This window comes from Antrostomus carolinensis, unplaced genomic scaffold (genome assembly GCF_000700745.2).
Source record: "Antrostomus carolinensis isolate BGI_N321 unplaced genomic scaffold, ASM70074v2 scaffold11059, whole genome shotgun sequence".
Lineage (NCBI taxonomy): Eukaryota > Metazoa > Chordata > Aves > Caprimulgiformes > Caprimulgidae > Antrostomus > Antrostomus carolinensis.
In genome coordinates, this window is record NW_010337892.1 from 46,110 (window position 1) to 56,345 (window position 10,236).

A 10,236-nucleotide genomic window follows, 5' to 3' on the forward strand; every position below is an offset into this window, starting at 1 on the left:
CACTGTTCCCACTGAGAATAGGTTTAATCTAAATAAAAGACAAATTAGATCATGTTGCTCTTCTACAGTAAAGCATGCTCAGGGGCCTTTCCTTCACATGATTTGTTAGGTATTGACTAGCATGGGGAGTGTGCTGGTTCCCAGAAATAGGCAAAGGTGATGTAATGGCATTGCACATCTCATAGGCTTGGCACAGACCTCCCAATCAGAGTCAAGAGTTTTTAAAAAACTGCTATGTTGCTGACATTGTCTGCACTGCTCCTCGGGTTTGAAATAATAATCATAAAATACAATTTGATTGGTTTTGGAATCAGATACCAATGCTGACTTCCAGCTGGAATAATTTCAGTTTAGCAGGTGCTCTTCAGAGCAGCAAAATGATCACTGTGTTGTGCCCAACAGAGAATAAAACTATGCAAGCAGCATAGATGATGAAGAGTTTTGCCTCAATAAAACTACAGTGCAGGCATTGACTTAAGAGATGAAAGAGTCTGGAGGGGTTTATAGATAGCAGTTGCAGTAGATTCCTTGAGTAGGGGATTCAGTGTAGAGTTAAGGCCAAATTATTCCCTTTGTATGGAAGGACTGTAAGTCAAGTGCTCTCCATGTGCTCAAAACCAATTGTTGAGCATGCATGAGTCCCATCATTTGAAGATATCTTCTCATGTGGCAACAGCATCCTTCTGCCCTCTTTACTGTCAACATTAATGTAAGAAGCTCTGCCTGACTGTGGACACCTTATCTACTGCAACTCCTGTCAGAGTATAGGGAGGCTGAGGCTTGGCTCTAGCACAGGGTTACACCTCTGTCACTGCTTGCACCAGGGTTAGGGAGTGGGATCCATATCAGGATCCAATATGTGACTTGAAATCTAATAGAAGAGTGGATTGCTTTTAAAGACTAATCACTGTGGATTCAGCATTGAGATAGGACCTGTGCCAGAGTCATACTGTGGCGCAGGAGGCTGACTCAGGTAAGCAACATGTGACACAGAAAATTCTCTCTCTTCTAAAATAGAGCTGGGGAACCTGGATGTTTGGAGATTTGCATTTTGAGAATACGGCAAGGTAAATCATTGAGCTAAACAATTATTCCTGGCAGATTAAAAAAAAAACCCAAACACTTTTAGTTTACCTGATCTACTGATGAATTCCAAGTTAGCTCAACACATTTCTATTTATAGAAATTCATTCAAAGAATGAGAAATGGTGAAGATACCAAGACCCAAAATAAAATGGAAATTCAAATTGCACTTCAGTTTCTCTTCAGTATGATAAGATGTAATAAATGAGTTATGCAGGATAGCTTCCAGTCAAATTTAACTCCTGCAACATAACTATATTAAAAAGCCAGTTATGTGTGTGATAGGAGATAAAATTGCTATGAAGTTGCTGGGGATGGATTTCAGTAGTCAGAACTGAGATATGCCTGAGATGACTCCTAGAAACTGTGGAGAGATGAAGAACTCATGATTTGAATGAGCTTTGGCCAACAGGATGGTAGTATAGGAGATGCACCTGAGGGATGTGGGTTTCCCAGTGCTCTACAGCAAATAATTTGTCAGTATTTTCAAGTTTCCTGCAGCAAGACCAGAGGTTCCAAGACAGACTCACAGTTTTCCATGTAGTAGTTCAGAAGACCAAGATAGTCTTAGAAAAAAGGTAAGAAAGGAGGAAAGTGAGAGAGAATACAAATGCAGAACCAAGTCTGGCACTCAGAAAACTGGGACTATAAAATAAAATTTAAAAACTTAGCAAGTGGATAAAAGTTGAAATGGGGTATTTGAGATACAGTGGGAGGAAGGGAAATGAATGTAACTTCTGGCAGCTAGTTTCTTTGCGGGAATCCTTTTATGTCGATTCCTCTGGTTTTTTAAAGGAGCTCCAGGGACCTGCTGCACAATAGGATGAGGAGTTTCCTCTCATCTGAAAAGCAGAGGTTGCAAGTGATCAAGCAAATGTGGGTGGAGAGTACTTATTTGTGGTTCGCAGATTGGGAGCCTCTAACTTGATTTAAATCCAGAGGACTGTAGTTATGACTGAAATGAAAGAGCACCATGAGGAAAATTCAGCAATTTAATGCAGTATCACCTCCTCTTGGCTGCAGGAAGGACAGTGGTTTTTGTGTTTAAATGTGGAAGTCTACACATCTTGGAAAATAGATGTTTTTATATGTGTTCAAAGTACTTCTAAGATATTTATTATGGCTCTGCTATGTCCTGGTAATAGCTAGAAATGCTATATAGAATGTGTATGCAATGGTTTGATATGCATGCCATTATTTTTTTAATATAGAAGTTTAATATTTTGGTGCTATAGACTCTTAAAGGCATAAACCAACATATGGTCAGAGCCAAGAATAAGTGGGACAAAGATCAGAAAAATACATTCATGTGTAACCTGCCATTTATCTGACAAGTGACTTGAGTAAATCAAGACATTGTCACATGCCTGCAAATGCTACAAAGCTTAGACACGCTGATTATTAGAGTTACAACCTGTTTAAAACAGAGGAATCCCTAATTAAAGGAGGGGGGCCTGCTACAGCTGAAGGGGGAAAGAAAAGCCCATAGCTTCCTATTTGTATGGGCTGCTGTGTCTCTCCCCTTCTAAACCTAGTAGGAGCAGCAGATTTTGGCTGGGAACAATCATGGCCATCATCTGGATGCTCATGCTGGGAAAAAATAGATACATTGTGGCATAAACATTAAAAAAAAAAAAAAGAAAAGAAAAGTAAACTTGAATGTACATTGTTGACCATTGTAGGATGAGGGAGGAACTGATTTGGGTCTGGGATGGAATTTGCTCAGTGAAAATGAATAGGATGAAATACACCGTGAAGTTCATCTTAATGAAAAATGCAGTAAGACAGAGAACTAACCTCTGAGACCAGCTGAGGAAGGTGAGAGAAGGCTGAAAGTCACCACAAACACAGAAAAGGGATAGCGAAGCGGGTGGGACACGACCACCCAGAGGGACTTACTCTGTTCTGCCTGTGAAGGCACAGAGAAATACCTACCGGGGATGTGCTATGGGAAATCCCATTCTCCAAAACTGAAGTGAGCTAAGGAAACACGGCACGAGTAAGCAGTGGGAGTGGTAAAGCCTCTCTAGTAAACCTGCAGAATGTGCTGGGTTTTCAGCAACACTTCCCAAACTGCCAAATTGATAAAATCATCCTCCTGGTGACTGGAATATTTAAGCATGGAATTCCAAAGCCCATCCAGGATATACTGGCATCCTCACTGTCACCAGTCTGTGGACTCCTGGGCAAGTGCATGAGCACTCCAGCTACCCAGCAAGTTTCCTGCTAGAACACCCGTCTAGAGAAGTTTAGTAGAAAAGGCAACCAGATGGCAAAAATGTCTTCTTGGTGTCAAGTGAGATTTTTCAAATCCGAGGAGGGTTTTCAGCACCCACATCTCTTTTGGCAACTGTGAAAATACAGCACCCTAACCCTAATAGTTTAGGTTTTTATCGGACGTTGGTCAGGAGGTGTTATGTCTAGTTTTAAGCAAGGCAATGTCATCCCTGGTAATTTGTGCTAAAACCAGGGGGTGCTAGTAGGGGACAGTGGGGATTCAGCCTGCTTTTAAAGGTGACTCTGTGCCCTTTTGAGATGCCCAGAACAGTTCTGGTGGACACTGAAACAGGAGAGAGAGCAAATTTCTGGCAAATGAAGCGTGGCGTGACTGGGAATATGACATTGTAGAGGCAGAAAACAGTCTATCCAGATTTGAGGTACCCTGGCTTGGTCTTGCTCTGGGCTGATGCCAGCCCAAATCAAGCAATTGGCTGGTAGAGAAGATGTATGTTTTGACGATGATCGCGTTAACAAGGACCACTGATGGTCTAGGGGAAAGGACACGCAATCCCAAGTGTGAAATAGAGGAAGGAGCCAGTTTGGATGAGCAGCCAGCCAGGCATTATCTATGCATGCTCTGTGGGGTCTGAGGGAGCTCTGCTGCTGCCAAAAGGTTGTGATCCCCCTCTTAAGCACCGCTCCCTTGCAATGTGCTCTGCCCACAGCAGCAGGGGATGGGCAGAGGTGGTGCCCCGCGGGCACGGGCACAGCTGGAGCAGCTGGGACAGCCCTTCCGTGGAGCCAGGTCCAGGGAAAGCTGGTCCAGCTGCAGAGACAGCCTTCTTGCCTCACCCCCATAGCCAGGGCTGAGCTGTAACAGTCTGGGGATATGCTCATGAGGTAATTAATTGACCAATCCAAATGAGAAAAGCAAGGTTGAATTATTTACAGTATATTAAGGCTGTTGGCATAGGCAGGAAACGCTAACAAACTGCAATAGGCAAAACGTTGAAATGACCGAGTGCTTACTGACGAGTGGGAGCCAGGGATCTGTTTTCAATAATCTGAGTGACAGCCAAGGGAATAGTGAAAGACATTTCTTAAAAAAAATTTCCAGATTTATAATGCTCATTTCTCTGGTGCTGCATCATTTGGAAAGAAAGTATCACCCCTCTGGGGCATTAGGAAGCTTTTCCCCAGCACGTTGTTAACAAAGCTAAAGGAGCTGCCAGCTCTCAGTGGCGGTGGGTGGTGGTGAGGGACCTGAGTGGAGGTTATGAGTGAACCACAGCTGGTTGTGGGCTGATGCCCCTGCCAGTTTACATCTGCATCTGACTTGGCCAGGCAATGACAACAGGATTGAAAAGTAGCAAAAAGGCGTGCTGTCGACCAAATAAATACACTCTGATCACAATCAAGGGGAAGATCTGATGAAGAAAGATGGGAGATTTTAATGCTGTTTTTTCTGACTAGAGCAGTACTTAAAATAAGGCATAAATTCTGCAGAGCATTATAACTCCAGAACATGAAATCTTTGCTCGCTGTGGCCTCTCCTTTGCTCTGCATTCATTTAACTTTACTTTTTCTGTTCTGCTTCTGTTCTTGTTTGGACCAGTTGATCGGGATGCTGCTGGCATGCTGTCTGTCCCGGTTTATTACTGCTAACCAGTACGAGATGGTGTAACAAGGTGAGCTGTCCCTGCTTTCCATGTGTTGTGCTATATATGCCCCAGTATATTGTCATGGCTGTGCTGCTTCTGCTGAAGATAGCAGGCAAGTTTCAGGTGCTCAGCATGTTCATCAAGAATAAAGTCTTCCCATGGAATTCTTTGCTTTGGGATTTCATCCCAATATTCTGTCTGGTGGGGAAAAAAGAGGGAAGTGTACTATTGAATGTTTATCATTTCAGTTTTCTTCTTGAAAAGAGAGGGCAAAATATCTGCCATGAATACTGTTAGCAACCAAAGCAATCCCCTTCTTTTTTTTTTTAATCCCCCCTCCTCTCCAGTCTTTCAGGAGTGGGAGGTCCAGAGCCTGTCTGAAGATCAGGAGCTGCAGAACTGGAGAAAGACTGCAACGAATGTTATAGCACACACTGTCTCGCACACACACACGCACACCCACCCACACCCCCACAAGCAAGCACGTGCGCGCGCACACTCGCACCCCACCTCCCGAACTCTGTCCCATGCGTAGTGTACCATTCTGTGAAGTACCGCGGTGCCACCGGGAGCAGCCGCGTCCCCTCGGCCTCCGGACCCCGACCCCATCCCCGCGGCTCGGCGTAGGACGGCACCGTATGTATGTTCTTGGTCACACAGTAGTTGCATCGTAAGTTAACAAAGGTAATTCATTAACAGCATTGATCGGGCTGTGCATGTAGTGACTGGAGGGCACGATTAGCCTTTCACCATGGTTAATGTGTTGCACACGTTCATATAAACCGGTATATGAAATATCTATTCTTTCGGTTTTATCTTAAGTTCTCGTTTTGTTTATTGCTTTACTAAGGTTTTCATCATTTCCCCCTTCCCCGTGCCTGCCCCCCTTCCCCGAAAACAAAGGAATCAGTAACATAACATAAAGATACTTGAAAATGATGTTAAAATGTTGTGCTTGAAGGGAACCGTTATTCCTGATGTTCTTCTACATCTTTGATTCTTACTCAGTGTTGTATGCCTAGTGCGTATCCCGGTAGGCTTTGTCTAGTGCATTTTGCCTCTGAACCTGATCCTGTGTAATACTGTTATTAAGCTGTGTTGTTGCTTACTGTGAAGGCAGGAATTTTGCTTCCTTTATTTTTATTAGGTAGCTATGAACTAATTGAACTATGCTGTACTGCGGCCTTCATACCTTTTTCCTGTTCTTTCTTTTTCTTTCCTTTTGCATTGAGGTTGCAGCCACCAAATACATTGTTGAATCAAATCAAAATAAAAACACACAGACAAAAAAAAAAAAAAATCACAAAAAAACAGGCATATGAAATATTTTTGGGGGAAAGCAAAAGTTTAAAACCTTTTTAAAAAAATAGGACTTTTTTAATAATGCCTCTGTCTAGCATGCCAACGAGAATGCATTGATATTGTGAGTATTTGTGATATACGTATTAATAAATGGAACCATTACAGATTTCTAGCCGCTTCCTTTTCATTCTTCAGTTGTGACAAAACTCTTTTGAGGGGGGACATGAACATGAAACACAAGTGCACAGCTTGGAGTGACATGTCTTTATGCGTATTTTGACTAACTTGTTTGTGACAGAGAAAACATTACTGCCCTGGGAAAAAAAGAGAAAGAGCTGGAATTGTTTCAAAACTCCTAGAAAAACCTTCCACACATGGTTTCACCATGTGACAAATACATACCCTCTGCTTTGCAATGTTTCTTCTTGTGGCTGCTAACGATCTGCAGTGTTTAATTATCCCATCCTTAGCACCGCGCGTGATTTTGGCATTGAGCATTTCTCTCTGGTTTTGGTGAGGTTGGAGAGAAGAGGGATTTGGGGTTGAGGCGGGCAGGTAGTAGCCAGCTTTTCTGCGTTCATGGAAAGGCAGGTACTTACCTCTTTCTCACTTGAATACATGAAGCGTTGAAGATGTGGTGGAAAGCCCATGAAAGTTTAAACCTGGAAATTTTGGACCCAGCCCTTAAGTTGGCAACATGGACAGAGAAGATGACCTGAGGAGAGAAGCCCTGCAGCCTTCCAGCTGTGGAGGAGCTGTGCAGAGACTGTACAGCTGCCACAGTCCCAGCCCATCCTCCATCCGTCTGTCCATCTACCCACCTGGTTACTGAGACCTGCCACCCAGAGGGGCTGCCCTGCGTGGTGCCTCCAGCATCAGCCCCCCATGGACCTCTCAGTGGTGCTGAGAGGTGGCTGCGCTCTCACCCACAACGATAAAAGGCCTTGCAGCCACATGGGCAAAAACCTGGCAGCATATGCTGAGGCGGCATGTCTTAAAAACCTCGGTGGCATCCTTTGGCTTTATTCAGACAGCACTTCCAGAGCAGGGAAGAGAAATAGAGATTTGTAAATAAGAGAAGAAGGAGCTGGTCCACAAATTTAAATCTGCTCTGAATAAAACATGTAGTGTGAGGGAGCGGGCCAGCTTTAAACATGGAGAACACCAATACAGGTCCTGCGTAAATGCTGGGCAGTTTGTGTGTACTTTGCTGGGGACAAAGCCACTCAGCACAGGTTGCAGCACTCGCAGTCCCCTCTGAGGGCTTAAAAACAATCACAACCACTCACTCCGTTGCTGGGGCTACGCAATGCTGGAGCGATGCCCTTCTCCCGCCGGCACAGGAAGCTCATGGGGGAATGTTCTTCCACACCAGAAAGAACTGGCCCACAAGCCTCCTCAGTTTCCCTCCCCTATTCATTCCCAGGAAGGTCTCCCCTGCCCCATGGAGGGGAGGGACGGAGGCCAAAGCTGACACCTCCTTCCTCAGGAGCCACCACTGACCTTCCGGAGTGGGAAAGCACCGGCCTCTTCTCAGTTTTTTCTTTTCTTTTCTTTTCTTTCCTTTCCTTTTTTTTTTTATTTTTTTTTTTTTTCCCCTGAAAGAAAGAGTTGTTTGTGCTAAGAGCTCTTTCTTTTGAAGATGCTGATGTTGTGTGACAGGTCAGCAGGCCCCCAAACTGCTCCAGCTTGCCCGTCTCCATTCAGTAAAGCATGTGCTCAGCTTTAAGGCGTAAGCATTGAATTAAGTCCATTCAGCAAAGCCCTTCAGTGCGTGCTCAATTGTTTTCCCCCTGCCCAGCAGCACTCCTGCTTGTGTGGGTTAGGTGTGTTAATTGGGCTCTCAGCAGCTTCCATGGAGAGGATCAGGCTGGTGAAGGACCCACGAAGAGCTTCCCCGGCGAAACCCCTGGCTCAGGCTGGTGGCAGCAGCAGCAGCTCCAGCAGGGAGGGCTGCACTAGCTGGCACCGTGGCATCCCCTGCCCTGGGCACAGCATCCCTGCACTTCTGTGACTCCCTCCTGGATGGAGAAGTGAAGTGGTGGCAAGGAAGCAAAGCTGGAGCTGGCAAGTATGGGTTAATGTCAGCCAAGTGAATATGTGTGGGATTTCAGCCTGGAGTAGAGAAGGCTCTGGGGAGACTTTATTGTGGCCTTTCAATACTTGAAAGGGGCTTATAAGGAAGATGAGAACAGACTTTTTAGCAGGAACTGCAGTGGTAGGACAAGGGGAAATGGTTTAGAACTAAAGGAGGGTAGATTCATGCTACATGTAAGGAAGAAATTTTTTACAATGAGGTGCCAAAACAGGTTGCCCCGAGAGGTGGTAGAAGCCCCATTCCTGGAAACATTCAAAGTCAGGCTGGATGGGGCTCTGAGCAACCTGATCCAGTTGAAGGCGTCCCTGCTTACTGCAGGGGGGTTGGACTAGATGACCTTTAAAGGTCCTTTCCAACGCAAACCATTCTTTGATTCGATGATTTTCCCTCAAGAGGTGAAGCTGCCATAGGGTACCAGGGGAGCTTTGCCTCAGGGGCATGAGCTGAATTGGTGGCAAAAGGGGCCAGCTCCTGCTGTGCTGGGCTGGCTCTGGTTGCCTGGTCCATCCCCAAGCAAATTGCATTCACTGCAATCACTGGGCCTGAACTGGGCAAAAGAAGGCTGGGCACATCTGGGAGTCAAAGTGGGTGATGGGGCAACTGGATGAGTCCCAGGAGGAGTGGAAGGAATGGGGCATGGCTGAGGACCAAGGAGAGTAGAAGATGGAGCGGGACCGTGACAGCAGGAAAAAAGGGCATTGAGACCGCCTCAGTTTGGCTCTGGTGAGCTGCTAGCTTGGTTTGGCTGCAAGGTGGACCAGCAGCCTTAGCTGGTACATACATCCTGTCCTGAGCAGACTTCCAGGGCTTGTTTCTGCTGAGGAGAATGGCCCCAAGCACTGCTGAGCAGATAACGTGTTTGCTGTGAACGTGTTTAGTTTCGGTCAGGAAGTTGCCCTTGTTGCTCTGGGCTCAGTGGAAAGCGAGGTGCCCCTGCGATGTGGTACAGGGACTTCTCAGGTGAGCTCTGGAGTACGCTGAGCAGCGCATCCTCTCCTGGTGGGGATGTCTCAGCTGTCATCTGCAGGCTGTGGCCAGGTAAAACAGGCTGCATCTAGCCCTGCCTAGCCTGGGACTGCCGGGTGAGCCTCATGTGGGGAAAACTGGTCTTTCTTGTCATTTAGCCCATTTTTCTCACTAGCATCAGACTGCAGCTCTGGGAGCAGGTGGCCATACTGGAGGGCCTGCCTGGCTGCCACCATCCTTGGACAAGCATCGCTGTGGAGGAGACGGGCTTTGCAGGACTGCTTGGGGGATTTCAGCAGGTTGCTCCTCAGAGGACTCAATGCAGGGGCTAAAATGATTTTATTGTCTGTGACTCTTCCCCTTGACTTTAATGGCTCATTACCATTTAAGATAATTTTAAGATTAGCAAATTAATTTCCTGCCAGCCAAGCCCCATGCACTATTTAGTTAACGGTGTATAAAATACCTGACATCCCAGTGGAGGGGCACAATTGATCAGGATGTCAGACTTCTACCAGGGCTGAGTTAGGGCTGCTTCAGCACCAACTTGTATAACAAAACCAGAAATCTTCATTTCTATTGTGTCACAAATGACACTCCTGCTATTTTGTGAGTAAAAGTGTTTTACCCCCAAAACGTGTGAAATCTGGTCAACCTTCTGCAGGCTACTTTTACCAGCTTGGTAAATTTGTTTGCTTATGCCTTTTGCTTGTCATTGCACCTGTCCCTGTTGAAGTGTTTTATTCAAAGGGGGTTTCATTTTTGCCCAAAGTGACTGGAGATATTTGGTACATGCGAGCTCATTAAAAGCAAGCTGTGCTGAGGCAGCAGCTCTTCAAGCTCTGGAGTCTGTTCTGCTCCGCAGTAACCACGGTGTGGCTATTTTTGGTCTCTGCTGAATCTATC

General features: G+C 45.7%; 1 protein-coding gene across 1 annotated transcript in view; it reads left to right on the forward strand.

The window, feature by feature from the left end:
- Positions 1-6,435, forward strand: part of TSPAN7 (tetraspanin 7) — a gene marked incomplete at its 5' end in the record, with an annotated part of 19,840 nt that extends 13,405 nt beyond the window's left edge. The window contains 2 exons of the mRNA XM_010175327.1: positions 4,919-4,991; positions 5,312-6,435. Of these exons, the coding sequence (XP_010173629.1) occupies positions 4,919-4,987 (69 nt within the window). The remainder of the gene's footprint in view (positions 1-4,918; positions 4,992-5,311) is intronic.
- Positions 6,436-10,236: the final 3,801 nt, after the last annotated feature.